The 26,128-nt window shown below is 46.5% G+C and overlaps 1 protein-coding gene across 3 annotated transcripts in view; it reads left to right on the top strand.

Moving 5' to 3' along the window:
- Positions 1-26,128, top strand: part of Rbm20 (RNA binding motif protein 20) — a 205,513-nt gene that overhangs the window by 123,949 nt on the left and 55,436 nt on the right. For all 3 annotated transcript variants that reach the window (XM_052761009.1, XM_052761008.1, XM_052761010.1), the window contains exon 2: positions 24,124-25,219. In XM_052761009.1, the coding sequence (XP_052616969.1) occupies positions 24,124-25,219 (1,096 nt within the window). The remainder of the gene's footprint in view (positions 1-24,123; positions 25,220-26,128) is intronic.

Genomic DNA, 26,128 nt, shown 5'->3' with positions numbered 1-26,128 from the left:
ACAGCCTTTCTGGAGGCCGAGCTGTGCATTCTGGGAACAAATCTTGAGTTTGTTTTTCCTTGCACCCTGGTTCTTGTACCTGATCTCCACCACTGCTCTCTCAAGATCATGCTGTATTCTATTTGTGTCTTTCCATCCACCCCATAGGCCTGAAACTTAATTTTTTTTTCCTTCTCTTTTCTGGAGTAGCTCTGTTTCCCATTTATAAAGATGGCACGGCCAACTCTGATTTTTAAAGAGGGACTGGTGTTTAAAGATGCTTTAACTTAATTACTACTTTGTGTTGAAAAGGTTAAGTAAAAAAAAGGAAAGAGAGGACAGAGGAGAGGGGAGACTGGAGAGAGGAAGAGAAGAAGAGGAGCTGCTGTATTTCTTAGCAAACAATTGGGCTGTTCTAGGTGCTCCTGGCTTCTCCCAGGCAGAGACTGCGGGGGAGTGGGGAGGATCACACACACTTCAGCTCTGCTCCTGCCCGTTCCCCCCCTTCTCCCGGGCACGCGTGCACGGAAAAGGGGGCAGCGGCAGCTCCAGCTCTGCTCACCAAGCACCAAGCAGACAGAAAGGGATTCCACTTCTGCAAGCCTCCCAAGAGAAAACAGAGACAAGGGAGCCAATCCTGGTTGGTGTGCTGAGGATTAGAGGGGCCCTGCTACAGAGCCTCTAATCCCGGGCTGGCCTGCTTCGTTAGTCTTTGGTTACTATTCTCCTCGTACTTGCATAATCAGAAGAAAAACATTCACCCAGTACCGCCCTGACAGTTATCTCTAACTGAGCAAAGGGGATGAAAATGTCCAACTGGAGACATAGCCAAGTCTGCCGCCACCGTGGTTGAGTGTTGCCCTGACTTCCTCGCTTAGTCCTAGGTGACTGTCAAAAAGGACCCAGGCCAATGGTGACATTGGTTCTGTGAGGTGAGGGAACACGAGGGGAGAGTGCAGAGGCTGCAGGTGGCAAGCTCAGCGGGCACCAGGAAGCTGATGACCTTGACCCCTCGGGTAGAGGAGTCTGAGGCTGTAACACTATGCTGATATCTTCTGCCTCCTTTTGCAGTGAGCCTCCTAGGTCATTAGTGTGAGAACCATCTGAACGTGTGCTGAGAATGACCTTCATGTGGAGACCAGCATACCTGTGTCTCCCTTGGACACTCACTTCTACACATGCCTTGTCCTTAATTTTTAGCATGTAGTTCTTAAGGCGTGCTGTTGTGAGGAAGGAACCAAGTCAGACACCTTCCTCCAGGGATTCATTTGGAGGCTCTGTTAGCCAGGTGGGATGGAGCAGTATTAGCCTAACTAGACCATTTGTGTTATAAAAATATTTTTAATTGAAAAAAAAATAGTTGTTAAGGAAAATCTAGAAGTTTTTTCATTGGAGAAAGGAGAGAGGAATCACCCAAAAATCCACCATTTAATCTTTACTATTTGATAAATTCTCTAAAAGTGATTCAAACTAAATGCATTATGTAAGTGTGTGTGAGCTATTGAATCTAACATGTATTTTTATATTTTGTGTGGTGGCTTTTTTTTTTTTTTTTTTTTTTTTTTTTTTGGTTTTTTTCGAGACAGGGTTTCTCTGTGTAGCTTTGCGCCTTTCCTGGAACTCGCTTTGGAGACCAGGCTGGCCTCGAACTCACAGAGATCCGCCTGGCTCTGCCTCCCGAGTGCTGGGATTAAAGGCGTGCGCCACCACCGCCCGGCTGTGTGGTGGCTTTTTTATGTGAAAAATAGTAAGATGAGAATAATTTCCACACGTTTAAATGTCTACATTGTATCCTTAAGTTCCTGTAGACTCGACACTTGGGTGTTTTGAACAAGGATCTTGGTAATTTGCTGGAGGTCTCACAGCGAGTGGGTGAAAAAACCGGACCTAGTCCATTTCTTTCATCACCAAGGTGACCATACACCATTATAGTTACTGGTCCTCAACCTCCTCCACCACAGACTCTGTTACTAGTTCTCTCCAACTTTCGCTGAGGATCACTATTGCACCCATTGCAGAACATGTCCCCAGGGCGAAAGGCAAAATCATCCTCTTCTATCATGGCAGCTGGAGAGACCCATAACACCACAGTGAATAGCAGTATTTATTTGGGCCAGTTGGCCAGGGATGTAGCTCAGTGTAAAGCACTTGCCTAGAGCAAAGAGTGTTCATAGTTTTAAGACGTGAAAATGAAGGGAATGTGGGAAACAGGTAGCATGACGTCATGCACACCCACATTCCCCATTCCCCATTGTTCTCTCCTCTCACTTTTCATGGTCCAGTGCTGTTACTCAATATTTCATTAAACTGAATTTCAGTGTGTGATGCTGCGAGTGGTGTCTTGGCCTCGGGGTATGAGGTAGGACCATACAATTAGAAAGTCTCATTCAAAGCATGGAATTTCCTTCTGTTAGGACTCACACTCCAGGACATAGATCAGGACACCCTGTGGTAGTCAAGTTACATTCAGTATATCATGATATGACCCTCACTGTAGCAGACACCCACAGTGCTGTCACAGGATAATGATACAGGATGTCACAGGATGACTTCTACCATGATCCTGGAGGTCGGGTGGGTCCTTGTTCCCCTTTCCTGGGGTTAGCCTGCTCCACTGACTTTTCCCTGAGAAGTCCCCTTAAGGACAGATGGGGACAGAGCTGTTGTTTCCTGCTTGGGGAGATGAACTGTGTGAAGTGCTTTTCAGTGGCAACCTTATCCCAAGGAAGTTGGGAAGGGTGCCATGTGAGGTCACCAATGCTTTGAAAAACCTAAGTCAGTGAGGGACCTGAGGCCTGGGCAGAGGTGTGGCCAGTTCTCATAGGTCACGATCTGGGACTGATGTCCTTAGGTATCTGGGGCTGAGTTAGCATCTGAGAGCCAAGCAAGCCTGGAGCAGCCTGTGAGCTGTGACTAAATTAGGAAAAGGTGCTTCCAGGCTCCCTGGGAGCTCAACAGGATGGTGGGGTGGGGTGGGGTGGGGTGGTGTCTGGTGCCCAGCTGGATACAAGCTGTTCAGATGCGTATGGCCAGCTTTTGCTCATTTCGTCAGCCTTAGAAGCATCATCTGGTGGGTTCAGTCCATTCCTGGCAGCAGGGTGAGCCCTTGTTGTTCACACCCCCAGGGCTGGTAAAGACAGAAACTGATCTTCATCATCCCCCAAGGGTCTAAGAAAATGAAGAGAGCTCAGTGAACACCATGTTGTAAGCTCTTTGAGAGATTTTCATCTAAAGAAGCAGATCTTGCTGTTCACTTTGGGAGGGGATTATACTGAATGCTGGATCCCATGACTGAACATCAGACCAACAGGGATGATAGCCTTATCTTACCTGGCGGTTCACTAGCAGGTTTTAATTCCACAAATCACATGACGGTGTGCTGGGGGATGTCTTTCTGTAGTCTGTGAATATATGTTGTTTCCATTGGTTAATAAATAAGCTGCTTGCATTTATCGTGGTGCACACCTTTAATCCCAGCACTCAGGAGGCACAGCCAGGCAGATCTCTGTAGTTCGGGGCCAGCCTGGTCTACAGAGCGAGCTCCAGAATAGGCACCAAAACTGCGCAGTCTTGAAAACAAACAAACAAATAAATAAACAAACTGCTTTGGCCTATGTCCTGGCATGATCAGACTCTGGACACCTCGGAATTGAATCTGGTTCCTCTGGAATATCAGTCAGTGCTCTTAACTGCTGAGCCATCTCTTTCTCTCTCTCTCTTTTTTAAATGGGCAGCAGAATTTATTAAGATAAATTTATTAAATACACTCACGAATACAGAATGGAGTAGACAGCTGAAGTTGTCCTCTGATCTGACCGAGAGTGAATCCACCTCGCAGGCAGGAGCAGGGAGAAGGGGCATGTGACCCTTTTCCAACTCCTCAGAAAAGGTCACATACACAGGCAGGAAGCACCCCCTCCTTTGGGCTGTATAGCCCAAGGTCATGGGCAGAGCAAATACCACTACAGTGGTGTAATTTGATTTGATGGTTTAAATGTGAGATTTTTGAAAGAGAAATTAAAATTGGCAAGAGAAAGTGGTTCCTGGAAAGAATAACAGGTTTATAAGTAATTGAACCACGGAGAGCACCAAACAATCCTCTGACTATAGGGTCTCAGGACTGTCTTTCCAGGGAGGGATTTTGGGGGTTTTAGGAGGTAGGTTGTGTCTTCTGCAAGGTGGGTTCAAAGACCTTAGCCTGAGAGCAGTCTCCTCACCACCAGCACTATTGATATTTTGCATGTCCCTAGTGGATGCCACCTCTTACCACTTCTCCTGCTCCCAGTTCTGACAAAATGTATCTGCAGTCTCTGTAGAAGGGGACATCATGGTCACCTCCAGCCACTGCCTAGAGCAAAGGAGAACCCATTTTTCTTGTTGCAAGGCATTGAGTTACTATGTGCACAGGAGGCAGAAGTTCTTCTCATCATATCCAGTTAGACAAAACTTAGCAGGAAATCCAGAGAGTTGGGGTTTGCTGGCTGAGTCAGTGTGTTGCTCTTTGTGAGTATCTTTAGGACCAAATTGTCATCTGTGAACCTAAAATTTAAAAAAGTAGACAAAGAGAACAAAACAAATCATCAGCAGTAACAACGACAGAAAAATAGGGAGGTGAACCAGGCCAGGAGGCTTTGGAATTTTCTTAAAAATGCAGGGCAGGATTAGCCTAAGATTGCCTCCTTGAGGCCGTCTCAAGAGACCTCTGCATAGAGCTGGCCTGGGTGTTGATATGTGAAGAGGCTGAGAACATGTGGCATAAACGTAGACTGATATTGTTTGCCATTTCACTCAGCGTGTGTAATGCAGTAGGAATTGGCTCTCCCCGGCATGTGACTCCTTGCAGACGGTAGGCAGTGCCTGGGACGTTCTTTCTCTTTCGCTGGTTCGCTTGCTCATATCCCACCCGCCCCCCGTCCTCTGCCCCTTCCCAGACTCCCGAGAGTTTAAGTGGATGGAGGCTTGTCATGATTGGCATGCAGAAAGCTGGTAGAATGTTGTTGGAATTTTCTAGGGAGGTACATGTGCGACACCCAAAATGACTCCCAGCTTCGGTGGCCACAGGTCAGCCCTTCATGCCAGGTGCCCTGGTCTGTTTCTGAAAGGTAAGGACGCATGACATCACTTTACCTTTCCCCAGCCCAAGGGGGGGACCGTCAAGGGGCTTTGTTTTATCTTCTGGTCCAGGCGGCGCTTCGGACCATGTTCTTGGCGCAAAGCGTTTGTGCATGAGTATGCGATTTGTTGGTATCTCCACCCCCTCTTGTTTAAAAGAATTTTAATAAATTATTCCCAAGGGCAGTTTAACATGTGACCTAAAACAGCACCTCATGACCCCAGTGAAATCAGCAATCCCCATGTCAGTAAGTCTAGATGAAGCTCCCGGAATCGGATTGCGTTCTCATCAGATCTGAGAGACTGAAAGCGGATGCGTTCAGAACCCCGAAACCTTAGGAGCGCTGGGGAGCCCTTCAGGTTGAGGTACCTGGGGCTTATGGATGGCGTTTTCCAGCGATGGAATATGAACATAAAGGTGTTTGAAGTGTTTGGCATCGGTTGAGGTCGGACTCAGACCCATTCCTACCCGGGAGGGAGTGCCATGGTAACAGTTTAGAAGCTGGGGATCTTCGCTCCCAGACAGAAACTTCTTACGGGTTGTTTTAAGCACCCCTGAAGTTGGCCCCAAGAGGAATTTTAGCGACCCTCAAGGAAAGTTTAAAAAATTAAGCAAAACGATATTAAAAATCTCCAAATAAACAAGTGAGTGCTTAAACTTCGGCAGTGAGGTTCCAAGACATATTTGGACATGGGTGCAATGATCTATTAGGCCCTAGTGCTACCAACCATGACTCACCTTATTTTTTTAACTGATGTAATTAAAAGTAGCTTCAGCGCCCCAGTAGAGAAATACTGACTTTCTGCTTGAAAGTGTGTGACAGCAGGTCTACACTCATAAAACGGCGTGAGTAATTATCTTGTACGATGGGATTTTTTTGAACCTTAACGAAACCAAACAAACCATTATTTAGCTTTGCTATTGGTTTCTGCCTTAAATGCATTACAATCTTTTTCTTTCCCTCCTCCCTCTTTACTCCAACCCCATTTTTTTTTTTGCAAAGATATCAGAAAGTCGAAGAGGAGAGCTGATATTTTTCACACACTTGCCCCTCCCCCCACAGGCGCATACCAACAGCTGTCGTATGATTTTGTGGAATCTGATATTTTGAACGAAATGACTTCCTTACTTTCCATAGTAATATAATAATCAATTTCACCATAGATGGCTGTGTACATGTCAGGCGTGGGCTGCTCCTAATTAGCAATGCATGGGGTGGAGGGCAGGGAGCTGGAGGCAGTTTCAAGTTAAAAAAGAAAAAAACCTCAGCCTCCAAGTTTTATTCTCACAGGGCTCAGGCAGAGCCGTTTTCAGTCCGCTTGGATCTTAACATACAGGCTTAGTTTGCGGTGTTCTGAGAAAATGCTGTGAGCAACATGTGTAAATGTAACAGAGGTGGCATGTCTCTCTAGCCGTTGGCGCTTCGCCTTTTATCTGCTCTCTGTGGTAACTTTCATAGGGCCTAATAAGATGTCTAATAAGATAGAGGCTGACACTAGAGGTAACCTAATATCCTGAGCCTTGGAAGGGACCTGAGTTTTGTGGGCGAGAGTCAGAAAGGTATATACTTTAAGCTACACAAACTCCTATTCACTTTGGGAGCCATATACTTTCTCAATAAACAGTTACAGAGTTTATTATTCAGGTTATGACCTTACGTTCTCATTGAGTCTGAAGAATTTAAAGGAATTAAGCCACATGTGTATGCCTGACACTTACCCGATACTTCGCCATGAACAGCTGGTTGTGCTGAGATCTGCATCTCTGTCTCTAGAGATGACCAGAGCGTCTCGTCGGTTGTTTGTAATCTGCACTGTGCCTGCCGTGTGGGCAGCGGGAAGTCTGAAGGACTTTAGACTATGGAGGATGTCTTCTAACTCAGCCTCTGCTTCGTGGTAGTGCCCTGGACAACTAACACACAGAGCTGGGTCTCAGGATAATAAAAATCTTTGAGGTGAGACCCAAGAGTCAGTATTTCCAAGAGTCCCTAATTCTAAAAGTGCCACCGAGTTTGAAATCTTGAGACGTGACAACTTTAGGAAAACCCCCTTTTTTGTTTTGTTTTCTTGAGGCAAAGCCTTGCTGTATAGCTCAGGCTAAGCCTAGAATTCTGAATCTAGCCCAGGCTGGCTCCAAATTCATGGTCCTTCTACTTCAGCCACCTGAGGGCTGGAATCACAGGCTTTTGCCATCATGCCTGATCTGTATGCTTAGCTTTTTAGAGTAGGCCCTCTAGGATGCATATGAAATCAGATTTTAAGGTATATGCATAGTATTTATGGTATTCGGCTAAAGAGACTGGCCTCTCTGCTCTCGAGTGTTCTCAGTGCAGCGAAGCTGGCCATGCAGAGCCATGCCCGTCAGCTCAATGAAGTCACTCACTCCTCTGTGAGTGTTTTTATTCTGAAAGCCAGAGGTTGACAGTGTCCACTGAGCCTCACAAAGGAGGTCAGGAGATTAATCGCATGCGTCCCTGGAGATTACTTTTGCAGTGCCTGGAATTTGTAGAAAGAAAACCCCTTTCTAGGTGTGCCGGGTGTTTTGTAGGTGGAAGCGGCTCATTAAAGACAGCAGTGTGACCGAATTCCCCGTCCCTCACCATATTCTTAGAATAGAAAAGTACTTCTTAAGCTATTCCAGCTCAGTGTTCTCAAGGCACAGCATCAGTATCACCTGCACTTGTTAGGGATGCTGATTTCCAGGCCCGCCCGCCAAAGGCCTCCTGAGTCAGAAGCTGGGCACGCAGCACCCAGCACCCGTATTCTGAGTTCTCTTGGTGCTTGACAGAATTTGAGAATCACTGCTGTCGTGTCCCTTGTCCATCTATAGTCACACAGTTACAGGGAGGTTAAATGCCTTTTCAAGATGCTACCCAGAGCTAATGGACCAGTAGGCACCAGAACCTGAGATCCCTGTTCTTACATCATTCCATGTACCATGGTCATGCTAACATTTCCGTGTGTCATAAATGACCACTTTAAGAGATAGCATCCTAAAACCAGAAGGCACAAAGAAATGCCAAATGTCTCATCTGACTCTCATTTTACAAAGGAGACGATCAAGTCATCCATTGAGAATGACCCCAATAAGATGTACAGTTATCAGCTGGGTGTGGTGGTTCACACCTTTAATTGCAGCCCTCAGGAGGCAGAGGCAGGGGAATCTCTGTGAGATCGAGGCCAGCTTGTTCTATGTAGTGAGTTCCGGAACAGCCAGGACTATGTAGTGAGACCCCCGCCTCAGAAACAAAACAAATGAGAAAGATGGACAGTTCAGTGCCAGAGCTTGTATAGTGAGTCTGTTTATAGCCCAAACGGTGCCCTTTCCTTAGCCTGTCCCTCTCCTTCAGTTTTGTATAGATTCCCACCTAGTCCTTAGCTTTACATACATCAGTTAAAGTTTCCAGGTTAGACAGTCCTAGGACAAGATCAGCTAGTTTGAGAATTTTCAAATTAATCTAAAATTTTGTTTTAGTTTAAAATGGGCTTGACCTGGGTGGCAGTGGTGCACACCTTTAATCCCAGCACTCGGGAGGCAGAGGCAGGTGGATCTCTGTGAGTTCGAGGCCAGCCTGGGCTACAGAGCGAGATCCAGGACAGGCACCAAAACTACACGGAGAAACCCGGGTCTCGAAAAAAAAGGGGGGGGGGGCTTGAACTTCATAACTGTCTCGTCCATTCACACAGAAAGTTCTAGCAGTGTCCACTACTGAAAAGAGCTCTGAGAACATGGGGATCCTTCCTGGGCACAAGTTTCATCTCCAAGTCATGTAGATTATACACATCTTCTTGAATCATATGCTGAAGTGGCATTTTCTTCAGATTTAGTTAAAAGGAAAAATGTGACAACAATTTGTTAGTTGAATATTTTAGAATTTTATCCTTGATGTGGATGGTGGTATTAACATAGTTTTGACGATGTTCAAAGACTGAATCTAATCCAAATTCTCTTCAGAGACTCATCTTTCAAAGCTTTCTATCAACATACACACATGAGCTTTTTAGCCAGAAAAATGAATTAAGAATGTGATTCACAACTGTTGTCTGCGTATATACACATGGAGCAGTATGTCTGTGGAAAAGAAATGGTGATTGGTTCTATGTTTCTACCTGTTGCCAGGTGCTACTTCACAGAATGGGTCATGAAATATCTGCTTTCAAATGATCATGGGATAATGGGGGAACCCAGACAACTGATTTAGTGTTCAGTTGTGTGAGAGGATGGTACAGGAATGGAAAGTGGCGGGCATTCTGGAGCACACTGTGTGGGAAGGAGAGAAGACCACCTGGACAAGGTAGGGTTTATTTTGAAGAATAGTGCTTCTTCAGTGGGATGAGGAGATGGATTAGAGTACACAGCAACATGGACAACTTTGTGCACATTGAATTCTACCGGAGCAGCATTGCCTAGAACCCCCTGACATTTAACTCACATTTATGTATGAACATGAACAATTTGGCTTTGAGTTTTACACTATAGAATCAAGAAGCTTGTTTCTCCTCTCAGGGGGTCTCAGCTGCCCTCCAGAAAAGTGTCTCCGCCGAGAGATCACCGTATCTTATGTTTCTGAGAAAAAATGGAATAAATGTCCCCTAGTCCTAGAGGTTAAACCAGTTTCTTAGATTTTAATCTTCATAAGACAAGTAAAATTCTGCCTGAAAAACTGCATCTCAGACAAACCAATTCCAGCCCTGAGGGGTCTGAGTGCATTTCACTCTGAAAGCCCAGAGTGGGCTGGACAGACCTTCACAGAGGAGATTATATAAGGAGACACTGGGCATTTCGCTCACTAAACTTCTGATGGAGCTAAGGGAACTGCTGTGCTAGACTGCTTGTCCCAGATAATAAGGGTAAAGAGAATTAAATAATGTCATACAGCCTGCCCGCAACACAGTCATCCGAGCCAAGCCTTGTGCAGATGTTACAATGGTTTCTTTAAAGGTCTTCCCAGGATCTCAGCAACAGCAGGTTTGTGAGAATGATGATAGTCGTAGTTTTGATGATCAGCACCCTCTGCAGCGCACCTGCACGGCCCCTTTGATCTCGGCAGTCAGTGCAGCAGCGAGCATTATTGTCGGGTGACAGATGAGGAAATTGAGCCTCACAGTCATCGGGTTTCAAAGGTGAAGGGACCTCAGAGGCCCTTTCCTTTTATCCAGCTTTCTCATAAAAAAACAAACAAAACAAAGACCCCAAAACCCTGAGACTCAGGGAAGTAGACTGACCCACAGACCACAGGGAATAAATCTTGGCCTTAGGACCAGGTCTGGGCTGTTGGATGTTTCTTACTAATTTTTTACTCCATTATGTCTGTGTTCAGTCCTGAAAGAAACTTAGAATGTGTGTGTTTTCTGGAGAAATTTTGTTGAGACTAGTCCTACATGCTGTTTTATGAACACATACATGTTTATACTTTTATATGTAGACAGATTCAAGCATAAACTGGTAGACATACAAACCACCCATAATTGTCTCTGGGGAGATGAGGACTGGACTGGACTGGGTAGCATCTTGAAGGGGATGTCAACATATATTAGGGAATTAGACAAGGTCTCCATATGTAGCCCAGGCTGGCCCCAAACTATCTGTCTTCCAGCCTCAGCCTCTGATGTGCTGAGATAGCAGGTATGTGCTGCCTAGCTTGGCTGTGTTTACTTATGTTTCTTTTTTCTTTCTTTCCTTCTTTCTTTCTTTCTTTTTTTTTTTTTTTTTTTTTGGTTTTTTTGAGTTTCTCTGTGTAGCTTCATGCCTTTCCTGGAACTCGCTTTGGAGACCAGGCTGGCCTCGAACTCACAGAGATCCACTTGCCTCTGCCTCCCGAGTGCTGGGGTTAAAGGCGTGTGCCACCACCACCCGGCTTACTTATGTTTCTTTTATTAAAAAAATTTACCTGAGTAAAAATGACATAAGAGCATCATTGTTTATGGAGGGTGGACAATGAATTTGTTAGGTTCCTGCTACTTTTCTATTTCTAAAATTCACAGTGAATTCACAAGAATATTAAATAAATCCCTCTCTTTAACAATTTTAAGTTATAAGCCAGGCATGATGGTTCTAGGACAGCCAAGACTACATTGGGAGACGTTATTTCAAAAAACCAAAATACTAATAGTAATATAATAATAATAATACAATTCTTTATTTATTGTTTTTTTTTTAAGATAGTGTCTCACTATGTAGCCCTTGCTGGCCTGGAATTGACTACATAGACCAGGCTGGCCTCAAACTCACAGAGATCCTCCTGCCTCTGCCTCCTGAGTGCTGGGATTAAAGGAGTGTGCCACCACTCCTGGTTCATAATTTTATAAAATAAAATATATTTTAAAAGAGAAAAATGAGTAGCTGGGGGAGCAGCTCAGTGGTACACACATCTCACCCATGTCCACAAAACTGCAAAACAGAATCTTAAAAAAGAAAATGATAGAGTGTGGGAGAAAGAAGAAGACTAGTGTATTTTTCTTAGCAGTGATGTTGGCCTGAATTCTCACATACTTCCAGGCATGTCCAACCCAGCCCTTGCAGACCACATGCAATCCCAAGATAGCTGTGATCCAGCACACGTGTAGATAACAGTATCAAGTCTATCATGTCACTGTGTCAAAAGGTTGGACACCCCTGGAAGTCTGTCTTGTGTGGCACTGGGAGAGTGTGCTATTTTCTCTGCGTGTGTGCCATTATCATTTCTCTTGTGTACATGCTGAGTCCTGATTGCTCCAGGAGGAAAGGCAGTCCCCACCCTTGTCAGTTACAAAAACCACTAGGTCCCTTTTGTGAGATGTGCACGCTGTCTGATAAGAGTGGTACAGAGCTCAGGGGACCAGAAGGCTGGAGATTGAGCATCAAAGTCACGGAGGGAAGTATGGCCAAAAATATAGCTTCAGAAGCTCCCTTTAGTGACTATATATACAGAGAAAACATTAGTCCTATAGTTAAAAGACCTTTAGTTAAGTCCATTATTCTGTGGATGACCTCAGGTGGCTCACCATGTCTTTCCTGGTCTTGTTCTTTTGTTTTGTTTTTGTTTTTGTGTTTTTGTTTTGTTTTCTTTTGTTTTGTTTTGAGACAAAGTCTCTCTATATAGCCCTAACTATGCTCAAAGTCTCAATCCTCCTGCCTCAGTCTCCCGGGAGCTGGGATGACAATTGCTTACCACCATGCTTGACCTGTAGCCTTCTTAGTGTAAACAGGAAATGGTCACATTAATGGACTTGACTACCCATATGGTTCTGGAGATTGGACCACTAGTGTGTGTGTGTGTGTGTGTGTGTGTGTGTGTGTGTGTGTGTGTGTGTGTGTGTTGTCTCTTATCAACCTACCAAGTGAAAAGCACAGAACAAAAGAGAAGGCAGGATTATTATCAAGGCTATGAATCATCTCGAGAGCTGTCACAGTGATATGAATCATCCTATGGTAATGTTGTGGCAAAGGCTCAAACACGGGTTAGCAGCAATGACCCGGTAATCTTGAAATTAGTCACAGGGGCCTAGCCAGTGATGACCCAGCAACACCATTGTTTGTGAGGAGAATATGCAGTAACCGTGTCTCTGAGAAGAAGACTCCTGCGCTGAGTGCTGGTGGGGCTGTGTCCCATGCTCACGTCAGCCCTGGGGTTCCAGCCATGGCTCTCCCTACCAGGGGTATCGCTGGGGTTGACTCATGTGTTTCACCAGCTTCCCTGGCTTTTGCTTTCTGCCCCCTGTTGACCGAGTGGGTTGTGACCAGGAAATGGTCTCCAAGGCTCCTTCTTGCTCTTCAAATCTATGGTATTTAGCCAGAATTTTGAACTTGCAGCCTGGACAGGACCAGGATTGTCATTACTGACATCTTTGCAACCTGGCATTTAGGGACCTCCCAGTGTGCTGCATAGTATGATCCAGTTTCTGAGAGCCTTGCAGTAGTGAAGTCCCCCTCCCCTTTATTATTAACATGCAGTTATTTCATTTGTTACGGCAGCTTGCACACAGTATTTCAGTCAAAGCAGACAGTGAGTACTGACCCAATTGGGTGCACTTAGCTTTTCCGTCTCCCTTAGCACTTCTTTATATTTGGAACCCTTGGGCTCTTCTTGTCTGGTTGTCCTTAAAATATATAATTGGTAAGTTGTGAATTGCGGCGTTGTAGAAAAATAGGGGATGTTTCATGAATTTTTATGGCATTTTACACCTGGAGGGCATTGTTGAGCTTTTCTGTTCCCATCAAAATTTTGGATATGTGGTCAAATGGAACTATGGAACTGAAAAAAAGAAGATCTGGGAGATATTTAGTTTCCAGGAGACAGCAGAGGCCTGAGCCCTTCATTGCAAGTAGTTGGATCTGGCTCCTTTCTAAGGAGTGTCCGTATGTGGACAGTGTCCTCCTGCTTGGCCCCTGCTCTTCTCACCTGGATCATAATTTATATCTTAGCGCAGAAAAAGAAAGGGCATACTCATTACAGAGTCCAGGAAGGTAACTGGGTTGAACTCAGAGAGGATTGAAATCCTAAATTGTTCTCTGGGAAGCCATCTTGCTTATTGTGAACGAAGTTGGTTTTGTTGGTCGGGTACCAGCATACTTTTGACTTCTGCTGCTGGGTAGCTGGACATCACCAGGGAAGAGCCTGTGGCTGAGCTGTACATGGTGACAGCATGGTCCTTCAGCTGAGTCCTTGTTACCAACGGCCCTGCCAATCTAACGTCGCTTGGCTGGGTTCACCGACCGCTGTTGCTGTTATCTCTGCAGCTTGGGCCCCACCCTCCCCCTGCCACCCTCCCCCTGCCACCCTCCCCCTGCCACCCTCCCCCTGCCACCCTCCCCCTGCCACCCTCCCCCTGCCACCCTCCCCCTGCCACCCTCCCCTGCCACCCTCCCCCTGCCACCCTCCCCCTGCCACCCTCCCCCTGCCACCCTCCCCCTGCCACCCTCCCCCTGCTCTTTCCCCTTCAGCAGCTGTCCACCCCTTGCCTTCTATTTCTCATCTCTCCACATTTACATCTCTACATCCTTAGCTTCCTTCTCTGTCTGTAAGGAAGATTCATCTTTGTTGGCAGAGTTCCCATGCTGCCTGTACTGAGGGTGACAATGATAAGGATAATATTGGCAATGATATTACAACGGCAGAAATAATAATAGCTGTGGTCACTTGCTGTGTGGTAGGAACTGTGCTAAATATTTTGTGCACCCATCCACTCTCATAGCAAGCCTGCAACTTGGATACATCTGTCTTCCTTTTAACAATGAGGACCCCAGGCCTTAGAGAAGCTGAGTATGGCCCCAGAGACACTAGCTTATGAGGTAAAATTGAAATTGAAAGCCCCTCCTCCCCATTGTGACGCAATCACATTGATATGATGGGCACTTCATTGATATGACTGAACCAATGAGTTAATTCACTTTACCCTTCCCCTTAGTGGCAATGAGAGTATCCAAAGATGTGATACTTCTCATGCAGAGGACTATTTCCTGAAAGGAAGGTGTTCCTATTCACATGGAAAATGTCCTCCCCAAGAATGTTCTGCAGCATGCTACAATGACGTGGGACCCGGCAGTTTCCAGAGCATCAGAGAACACTTTACCTTTGTGGTCCTTAAATGAGAAAAGTGTAACTTTTTTTTTAATAAATAGGAGGCTGAGGCAGGAGCATCACTGCAAATTAGAATATAATCTAGTCTTCATAGCCAGCACCAAGCCAACCAGGCTACTGGCTAGACCCTGCCTCTAACTAACTACATGAACAGGTGCACTGAGGTGCAGGGAGGTGAGTCTTTTCCTTTCTCCCTGTCACATAGCTGATGAGAGGCAGGTTGAGACCAGGACCCATGATGCCTGATCCCTGCCCCAACTCACATAGGCACTTACTATGATCTCCCATCCCCGCCTTGCTGAACAGAAAACAAAAACTATTACCTTTTCAGTGAAGATCTTTTCCTACTAGAAGAATATGTTACTCAGACTTTCTATCACTGTAACAAAAATGTTTGAAAAAAATTAATTAATTACTTTTGATCGTATACCATGGCACATATATGAAGGTCAGAGGACAATTTGTGGGAGTCTGTTTTCTTCTCCTACCACGTCGGTCCCAGGGGTCAGACTCAGACAGTCAGGTTTGGAGGCGAATGTCTTTATCTGTTGAGCCAGCTCTCAAGCCTGGGAAAACCGTTTAAGGGAGAAGAGGTTCATTCCAGCTTTAGCAGCCTCTGGCTGTGCTGGCTCACACTTGTTTCTGGGCCTGTGGTGAGGCAAAGCATGATGGCAGCGAGAGCGTGCTGGAACAGAGCTGCTCCTTCACGGTGGCTGGAACCAGAGTCAGGTTAGCATGGACTAGGACATGCTCCCAGTGACCCCTTTCTGCAGCCAGACTCCACCTTCTAACAACCCTCTTAGCTATGAGCTGAGTCAATGGATCCATTGATTAATCAGTTGATGAGGTTAGCACCCTCATGATCCAATCACCCCCCAACAGTGCCACCAGCAGGGACCGCTTGAGTTCCCCTAGGGGTACTCCTTATCTAAACCGTAGTAGGCCATCACAAATGTGTAGCACGAATCTTAACAGGTCTTATTAATAAAATCAAACCTGATGCCAGTTATTGGGGTGAATGCTGGAAGATTAGAGAAGCAAAGCAAGCTACAGCCACCTCACCTTGCCAATTCCTCAGCTGATCCTGTTTCCTCAGACTGGAAGCCTCATAGATCTCAGCTGAACTGTGATGCTCCAAAGACTAAAATCTTAACCAACCTAGTTCCTGGTCCTTACACCTTATATACCTTTCTGCTTCCTGCCATCACTTCCTGGGATTAAAGGCGTGAGTCACCATGCCTGGCTGTTTCCAGTGTGGCCTTGAACTCACAGAGATCCAGATGGATCTCTGCTCTGGAATGTTAGGATTAAAGGTGCATGTGCCACCATTTTCTGGCCTCTATATCTAGTGGCTGTTCTGTTCTCTGACCCCAGATAAGTTTATTAGGGTGCACAATATTTTGGGAACACAATATCACCACACAAATGTTTCACACAAAGCCAGTTCACAGTGCTGCAAAATGATATGTCATGTGTCGAAGGTATCATAGTTGATAACCACAGAAGTGTTTTTGCTGCTCATGGGAATGTCAATGTGGAGTACCCCAGATCACACTCCACCTTGTGAGGGCATCTCCTCCCAAATCCCATTTTCAGTGGATGGGACTGTGACTGTGCTGTGAGTGGAGGAGCATTCTGTTTTCAGAACCCCCCAGAAGCGGCCTCTGCTTGGCAGGTACTCATAGCCAAGTTATTATCCAGGTTTCCCTGAAGTGATATGTTAGTTCTGACCAATAGTCCTTGTACTGAGTCCCTTCCACAGAAGACGCTGGTGAGAGCCCGAGAGCCCTGAGTCAGTGTGGGCCTTGGAGAAGAGCCGAAGCCAGTTAAATGCGGATCATTTCAGCAGGGTGGTCTTCAAGCATCATTGTTGTTGCTGAGGTAGGGCCTTGCTGTGCAGCCCAAGGCTGGTTCTGAATTCCTAGGATTCACTTGCTTTAGTCATCCAAGTTCTGGGATTACAGGGGCATGCCACCACATTCAGTTTGTAACATGAATGGATTTTGGTTTTATTTTTATTTATGTGCATGGTGTGTGTGTGTGTGTGTGTGTGTGTGTGTGTGTGTGTGTGTGTGTGTGTGTGTTTACCAGAAGAGGGTGTGGAATCCCCAGGTGTTAGTTACAGGTAGTTTTGAACTGCCTGACTCAGGTGCTGGGAGCTGAACGGCAGTCCTTTGTAAAAGCAGCAAACACTTAACTGCTGAGCCATCTCTCCAGACACAATGCTATTTCTGTTAAACAAGCTAAGGCGCTGTACGGGGAGAGTCCAGAGCAGAGCCGGGCACAGTGGGCTCAGGGGGCTTCCCGGAATCTTCGGCTGCTGCTTTTGCCCCATTTCAATGTCGCTGCCCTCTGGGCTGACTTTGTTCTCCAGCAGCCTTTCCTTAAGTGATGACTTTAACAGCTAGCTTAGCACCTGGGCATGACCACGAAGCTCCATCCTGACATCACTAACAAACTGTCAGTGAGTGTTCTTGCAGCTGTGTTACCAGGGCGGTGTGACACTGTGATCACCCCAGCCTGAGACACATTGGCAGGGCACTGCAACTTCTGTCACAGATAAAAGCTTAAGGGTCAAAATGTTAAGCAACACTCCCCTAACCTCACATCCCCTTAGAGGCAGATGGAACCTGGGTCCCTGACCACAGCTGAGCCTCCCCCACCTGTCACACGCTGCTGATGTGTCTCCACACCTGTCACTGGGTGAACAAACCCAGCTTGTAAGTCTTCGTGCAGACTCGAGGGGAAAGCCCTTCGGTAGGTCTTTTCTTTCACTCGTTAAATTTCTTGAAAGTGCAGTGTGAACCCGTCCTGCCCTGAGCTTCTTCGGTCAGAGCGCATGGCGCCCTTCGCTGCCATCTCAGAAGGTCTTGTCTTTCTCCACTTTTATTTCTCCTCACCTGCAAGCTTTGCATAGCTCACAGTGCCTGATCCACATGGGCTGAAGGAACCAAGTTCCATGGGCACATCGGGTCCTGTGTGTCATTGACGTTCTCCTTTTGGAGCAGGATGGAGATGTCCAGCACTCCAGTCCATCCCCTTTCCCCCACTCTCATGTATATTATATTTGTGTTTTGAAACAGGGTCTCTGGTTGGAGCCCTGGTTAACCTAGAAAAGCCGTATAGATCAGGTTGGCCTCAAGCTTAACAATGATCTCCTGCCTTTGCCTTCCCAGTGCTAGGATTATGGGCATGTGCCACTATACCTTCATGCAACCCCTTTCTTCTGGCCAAAGGGTGAGGTGTCACTGCATACTGCTTGGACGATTAGCTGGACAACAGTCATACTCTCCTGGTGGGAACAAGAGATTGTCCATCCTTTCCTCACAGTAGAATTAAACCTCTCCAGGCAGGTTTTCTTCCACATCTCTTAACCTTTCAGCATTATGAAGTTAGCTAGTTTGCCTTTATGTAATATTTTAGTTTGGAAACTCTTTAGGGAAACGCTGCTTTAATTATTTATTTTCTAAACAGACCACTAGAGTTTTAAATCTAATTATACACTGTAAATTCTTCACAACAATTAGTGGCTCGGAGATAAAACCTTAGGCTGTGGGCTGTGGAGCCCTCCCAAGTCTCTTGGTAAATGAGAGCCTGTACAGTTAGCTGCTGCTTCTGTGAGAGGGGACCAGACTCAGAGGGCATCTAATGGGCATTGTCACTGGGTGAGTTGCATGTGAACCACTGTGCTGTTCTCTGTACTGTCCAGATTCCACTTCCGCTGAGATGGCTTCTAACTGCCAGCTGAACATGTGTAGGCATCAAATCCTGTGCCGCCCACTCTCCAGACAGGAGTGTCCTTGCGGCCATTGCTTCCAGAGAATAGGGGCAGGAGAAGACCAGCTAGCTAGGCGTGGTGGTGCACGCCTTTAATCCCAGCATTGGGGGGACAGAGGCAGGAGGATCTCTGTGAGTTCAAGTCTAGTCTGGTCTACATCGTGAGCTCCAGCATAGCCTGCACTATGTAGAGATCCTGTCTCAAAGAAAGAAAAGAAGAAAGGAAGTACCAGCATCCTTGTATTTTTCCAGTTCCTAGCAGGTGTCTTGCATGTGTTGCATGTGGAAAGTACAACGTGCCCCTCTGAGTGAAAGGGTGAATCGTAAATCAGTATGGGTAAACATTCAAGGGTGAGGAGGATAGTCCTGGGCCTTAGGCAGCTTTTCAGTGCTAAGGTAATTCTCTCAGGTACTGGAAGCTGAGTTGGATGACCTTGGTTTTACCAGCAGCCACCTATGTGGCATGGGACAAGTTAACTTTTCTGTGTGGTAATAAGGAATTGAACATGCTGAGTCCTAAAATTCTGCAATTCTAAGCTTTCCCTGTTTGCTACTGTTCTGAGTGAAATGAGCTGGCTTTAAAGGGTACTTTGTGTGGGGGTGCACTGTGTAGCACAGGTTGGTTGGAGAAAGAAGGCACTCCAAGATGAAACTTTAAGGCCTATGTGGCAGCAGGAAAATCTAGCCTCTCTGAAGGACTGAGCCCCAAACAGCCATACGAAGGTGTATTTTTTGATTGTTACACAAAGTATTTCCCCCTACCGAGGTCCTTAATCTAATTTGCTTGTCTTACTCTAGGAGAGCATCACATGCCCCGTGCCTTCGGTCCTCTGTCATGTACGTTTGCAATACACAATAAGACAAGAGCCTTGGGTGTGCCTGAGGCGCTTGTGACCAAAGTCATGGGGTGGCTGCAACCTCCCTCAGTAAAACGATTCTACAAATCATGGGAAGCAATCACTGTTTTCCACTAAGATTCTTCAAGGTCAAAGTACTTCTGAAAAACAGCTGCTCATGCTAATATCTACCCCCCCCCACTCCCACCCCAATACAGTGACTCTGCTAAATTCCTACAGCACCTCTGGGGGAGTCGGTTTGTAGCCTTAACTTCCCAGGCTCTTGGGTTGTCCCCTCATGTCGTCTGTGCTACCCAGGCTCCTGGCAGGATCTGTTCATGCCCACAACGTCCAGGCAGTCCCTGCCCCACCTCAGCTTCTCTAAACAGAATCACCCTTAGTGTCTGGGTGTCTTGGAAACTGTATTTGTTTCCTGTTGCTACTGCAACAAAGTACCACAAATTTGATAGTGTATGGCAATATTAGGATTTATTACATTTCCAGAAATCAGATTCTAAGATCAGCCTCAGTAGGTCTAAAGGCAGAGTGTCGGCGAGGCTGCCCTCTGCCCAGGCTCTTCAGGAACATCCTTTCCTTTTCTTTTTTGAGTTTCTAGAGGCGGCCTATGCTGTCGTGGCTCGCAGTCTCGTCCTTCACTTCCAGTCACGGGATACCGTCTTCTCTTTCTGGGGCACCTGTCTCCATCTCCTCTCTGACTCCTGCCCTTATCACTCTGTGATCACACCGAGCACACCTTGTCCAGGTGATCTTCTCTCAGCTTAGGGTCCTTAGTTTAATCATAACTGTAAAGTCCTCTTTACCATGGAAGGTGACACTCATGGTCCCTGCAGATTAGAATGTGAATGTCTTTGCAGGACCACGATTCAATTACCCAATTTCTCTTAAAGATAAAAAAGATTCACTTATTTTTATGTGTATGGGTGTTTTGCATGCGTGTATGTCCGTGCACCATGTGTGCAGTGCCCGTGGAGGCCAGAAGGGGGTTTTGAACCCCCTGGAACTGGAGTCACTGATAGTTGTGAGCTGCCATGTGGGTTCTGGGAATTGAACCTCAGTCCTCTGTAAGAGCAGCCACCAGTGCTCCTAACTGCTGAACTCCATCCTCCATCCATTCCATTTCAAAATCTAGACTCAGAGAGAAGTGTACCGAAACGCCTATGCTGTGGTGGGTTGGCGAGTGACTGTACCCAGCTGTTCAACAGCAAATCCCATTTAGTAGTTGTGTGCTTAGACCCTTTATTTTGAATTGTTCAAGGTGCTTTATCCACATAAAGTGTATTCTCACATCTCCCAACTGCCAGGTTCTGATAAGCCACAGCCATTATCTTCTTCCTTATTTTGTTCCTGGCAGTTACCACAGCCACCCAAGTGTGACAAAGTCTTCTGGGAAAATGCAAGAATCTCCAAGACTCACTCCTTTCTTTTTCAGAGCTTGATTCTTTACACAAATGAGAAAGAGAAACATCTTCATCTGGCTCTGAAATGTGTTTGTATTTGGACTTAAGTGTGGGTGTGCCTCGTGTTCTGGGGACTCTCTTCAAACAGAGCAGTAAAACCTTGAAATAGACACTCCAAGAACACTGTATGAGTCTAAATGTCGTCTACCCTCCCCCTCCCTCCTTCTCTCCCTCCTTCCTCCCTTCCTATTCCTTTTGAGACAGAAGACTCATATACCCAGTCTATCCCCAAACCCAAGTACTCAATACTAGCCTTAACTCACCTGACCCTCCTTTCTCTCCCTTTCAAGTGCTGGGCTTACAGGTGTGAACTGCAAAAGCAGAAGCCAGGAAGAGATTTGGTTCTTGGTCTGGTTGTGTGCCTGATCTGAATGTGAGGTTCTGGTCTGGTTGTGTGCCTGATCCGAATGGTGAGGATCTGGTCTGGTTGTGTGCCTGATCCGAATGGTGAGGTAGGTTCTGGTCTGATTGTGTGCTGGGTCTGAATGGTGAGGTTCTGTAGCCATACCCATATTTGACTTGCAGATGTGGTGCGTGGATGACTTTCCTTGTTGGGAGATGGTTCTTCCTCACATAGCCTTTCAACACCCAAGAAGAAAACTTCTAGCAAGAACTTGCTCCAGCCCAGAATTCAAGTTTGAAAAACACAGCTGACTTCTCTGGGAAAAACAAAGCCAACTTTGTGCTCCTCTGGTCCTGGAAACCACATGGCACCTCATTAACGCCTTGTTTGTAAGGACAGCCTGTGTGGTGGACATGCCTGGAGAAGAGCCACCCCGTGTGTGCGGGCAGGTTTTGGGGAGGCTGAATCAACTTGCTAACACTCAGCTACTTAATAGTACACGAGTCAATCATCCATGAGATTGGCCCCTCCCCGCTTCCAGTTATTCTTGACCGCTGAACAGTTGTTAGTCCCCCCCACTCTGTTACTGCTGTGATCAGTGCGCCACACAAGGGCCCACAAAGCTTGGACACAACCGGCACAGCTCCCCAGAGGGAAAAGGTCCACAATGCCATAGCATCATCCCTCCTCTTTCCCCATATCTTAAAACGCAGCCAGCATCAGAGCGCAGCATGGCTGCTAACTGGGGGTCTCTTGAAGAACTTGAAAAAAGTTTTTGATTCTTCACACAAAAGAGAAAGAAGAGCAAAGTCGTTTTTATCTGGCTCGGCAGTGTGTTTTGTTCTTGTACTTAAGTGTGGGTGTGCCTCATGTTCTGGGATCTCACTTCAAACAAAACAAGCAAGCAGCCCAGGAAGATGTTCGCAAAGAGGGCCGAGAGGGTCCCACTTTGATTGCAGGGCTGGAGTCTCATGGGCTTTCCTCAGTGACAGTGAGTGTTCAGAGCTCCAGCTTCTTGCATTACAAAATTGAAATGAAAATGACCCATCCTGTATGACCCTTGAGGATGCAACAAGCTCACAGGGACCACAGGAGCAGGCGCTCCTACCTCCTTCCTGCCAGCGCTCACCTCCTCCAGAGGAACTTAAGATCCCTCAGAGGAGCACGGGAGAGGGAGGGGTGGTGTGTCACACCCTGGTTTGTCTCCTTTTCCTCCTCACCCCAACCCACCCCAGCCTCTCTGCGCCCCTCTCCCTGCCCCTCTCTCTCTGCCCCTGCTTCATTTTCAGGAGCTCTAACTGCACATGAGCTGCTCCTGACAGTGGAGACGGAAGAGTTCCAGCTATGCATTCTCTCCCAGCTTCATCTTTATTCGTAAATTGATTGTGCAGCCTGGCTGGTCCACCAGGCCAGACTTCAGATTTCACAGCCATAGTCAGATGCCCCAGAATTCCATTTCACCAGAGCTAGAACACATTTCCTGGTTACATTCACTTCCCACAAGGGTAACTTAAGACCCAGAAAATATGGTTTACCCAAAAGCCTCAACTGTGGAAACCACATGCACCAGATTCTCTGGGAAAGTCTGTCCCATTTATAGAGAAATCCATTCTGGGTTTGCCCAGAAACACAATAGCCAACTGACACGGGCCACAAGAAAGACCTGTGGCAGGGCGAACTCCTCCCATCTCGCGTAAGATTCTGTGAAAATTGACCAATATTTACTTCTTCAAATTCAGATTTTTTTCATTTATAAGTTTTTTGGTTGTTACATATACTACTTATGTGTAAAAGCTGTCTTATTATTTTTGGATCTGAAATGAGGACTAGGATGAAAATGTGTGTCATAAATATATACACAGTTCATTCTGTGCATAGTTTTCAAGCCAGGAACATATGGATTTTCTCATGTAATGTAAGTGATGATTTTTTTTGGAACCAGTGCCTTTGCCTAATTCAAGATGATGCTTGTCAGTGGCAATGGTGAACTCATCATGGAAGTAGAGAGCAGGACCAAGTAGGGAGTTAGCCTGCTGGGGTGGTTTTTATTTTATGTATGGAACAGAGCACACTCTCTGCAAATTTATTTATTATTATTATTATTATTATGATGGGATCAGGCATATGCAAGTGTCATGATGTACATGTGAAACTCAGAGGACAACTTGTGAGAGTCAGGTCCTCCTTCTACCATGTGGGACCTGGGGATCCAAGTCAGGTGGTCAGGTATGGTGGCAGATACCTTTACTCACTGAGGCACCTCTCTGGCCCTGGGCACAACTTTTTGAATGTCTTAAATGTTTCAATAATAATGTATACATCTAAAAAGTAATTGAAAGTGGTTACTTATGTTTTGTATATAGATATATCATAATTATGATATATAGATATATCATCATTTACTCAGCTCAAACTCTGTCTCCCTATTACTGGATGTTTATAATTTTCAACCATTAAATAATGTCATAGGAACATTTTCAATGATCAAGTTTTGCCTTAGATATATTTTCACGATTGAATTGTTGAGTCAAAGACTATGACAGTAGTGACTGTGTATTCCAAACCACCTTTACCAAAGATATGTGATACATTACGTCTTTGTCTATGTTCTTTTGAGACAGGATCTCACTATGTAGTCCCAACTGGCCTGGAGCTTGCTGTGTAGATCAGGCTAGCCTCAAATTTGAGGCATCGCTCTGCCCTGCTATTCGACAGCTCTGAGCCAACTCACCTGGCTGGCATTATGTTTTTTTTTTTTTTTTTCTACCTTATCTCTCCACTGTGGGATCTGTGTTCTTAGTTTTGGAGGTCTTGCTAGTCAAGTATTTATAATGGTTGCTTCCAATTACCAGAGAGACTGAACGTTCTGCCATATAGCCTTTCCTATTGGAGTTTTGGGCGTTTCCATGTGTGTGAGCACTTGTTTGTAGAAGCTATGAAGCAGGGTCTTATTTACACGAAGTGGGGTCTTATTTACACGGGGAAAGGGGTCACTCACTGGAACCTGCAATGCATGTGGCCCTCTTGTCTCCCCACAGTGCCGCCAAGCTCCTGGACAAGAGCCCCTTCTCAGTCAGTAACCAGAACCCCCTGCTCCCTTCGCCAGCCAGCCTCCAGCTGGCCCAGCTCCAGGCCCAGCTCACCCTCCATCGGCTGAAGCTGGCACAGACGGCCGTCACCAGCAACACTGCAGCCGCCACGGTCTTGAATCAAGTTCTCTCCAAAGTGGCCATGTCTCAGCCTCTCTTCAACCAGCTGAGGCATCCATCTGTCCTCGGCACCCCACATGGCTCTACCGGGGTTTCCCAGCATGCCACCACCATACCCAGTACCCGATTTCCTTCCAATACAATTGCCTTTTCATCGCCCAGCCAGGCACGAGGCCCAGGACCTTCTGTGAGCCTCCCCAGTCAGCCCCCCAATGCTGTGGTGGTACATCCCTTCAGTGGCGTGATGCCTCAGACTACTGCCCATCCAGCAGTCATCCTAGGCATTGGGAAGGCTGGACCTACACCAGCTACCACAGGCTTCTATGAGTATGGCAAAGCCAACCCTAGCCAGGCCTATGGTTCTGAAACAGAGGGCCAGCCTGGCTTCTTGCCAGCCTCGGCCTCGGCCACAGCATCAGGTAGTGTGACCTATGAAGGGCACTACAGCCACACAGGGCAGGATGGCCAAGCTGCCTTTTCTAAAGACTTCTATGGACCCAATGCCCAAGGGTCACATGTAGCAGGTGGATTTCCAGCTGAACAGGCTGGGGATCTGAAAGGGGAGGTTGGTGGGCTGTTGCCAGGTACAAACAGTCAGTGGGAGAGCCCCCCTGGGTTCCCTGGCCCAAACAAGCCTGATATTGCAGCAGGACCCACCTTGTGGCCTCCGCCCGCCAGCCAGCCCTATGAGCTATATGATCCCGAGGAGCCTACTTCAGACAGGACCCCTCCTGCCTTTGGAGTTCGGCTTAACAACAGCAAACAGGGGTTCAGCTGCTCCCGGCGGAGGGCGAAGGAGGAGCCGGCGGCGATGCTGTCCATGAGGCCTCTGCAGGCTCACGAACTGAATGACTTCCATGGTGTGGCTCCACTCCACCTGCCCCACATCTGCAGCATCTGTGACAAGAAGGTGTTTGACCTGAAGGTGAGTTACCCAAGGAAGGCTGGGCCCCAAGGGTTGACTCTGGGGCACCTGACTTTGTCATCAGTGCCCTTTATTAAAATCATAGGTTGTAGACTCCAAAGGAATTTCAGAATTAAATCAGGGTTCTTTCCCTGCTTTGAGGCAGGTAGGAGATTTCTTTCTTATATAGATGAAGAAGCAGAGGTCTCCTGCTTCCCTTTGAAGGCTTTTCTTCTTTGTGTATTCTAGAAGCTGTAGTTCCTTCAATATATATGTTGTACTGAGTTTGAAAAAGGGAAAAGTGGAATTCTGGGTCAAGGACAAAAGATCACTTCTCAGGCTGGAACTAGATCAACCATTAAAGAAGACTCCCAAATATATCGTGTGGAGGGAGAGATTCCCGAGCCTTCCCTGCCCGACCCCTGTGGTAAAGTGCTTTGCACTACTGTGAACAAGAACCCACACAGTAGGATGTTTACTCCAAGGTGTTCTGATAATGCAATGAAGTATTTCAAAATAATAAAATGTATGTAACAGTTAACACACATTAAACTCTTTTCATGTGCTGATCGTCACTGCATGAGGTAGACACTGGGGTCTGGTTTTTGTTGTTCCCTTACTGTGTTTTGAGACTGGGTCTCATTCAGCTCTGGCTGAATCTTGGACCCATTACATAGCCAAGGCTAGCCCTTGCCTTCATGAATGCTGGGGTTGTAGGCATGGGCCTCCAGGCCCCAATAAGGTGGGTACTGTCATTGCCTTCTTTTCAGAGATGAGAAAATTTAGCCCCAGACCACCTAGCTAGAGAACGACAGAGCAGAGATTCCTTTATGGGTGTGATCTCCCTGAGCCAGCTGTCACACCAGCCTTCTCCCAGAACACAACACAGTTCCTCCTTAATGGGAGTCACAACACAGGGTGTCCTTCGCT

This window comes from Peromyscus californicus, unplaced genomic scaffold (assembly GCF_007827085.1).
Source record: "Peromyscus californicus insignis strain IS unplaced genomic scaffold, ASM782708v3 Scaffold_4__1_contigs__length_199733344, whole genome shotgun sequence".
Taxonomy (NCBI): domain Eukaryota; kingdom Metazoa; phylum Chordata; class Mammalia; order Rodentia; family Cricetidae; genus Peromyscus; species Peromyscus californicus.
The sequence above is the reverse complement of the archived record's forward strand: the minus strand, read 5'-3'. Positions and strand labels throughout refer to the sequence as shown.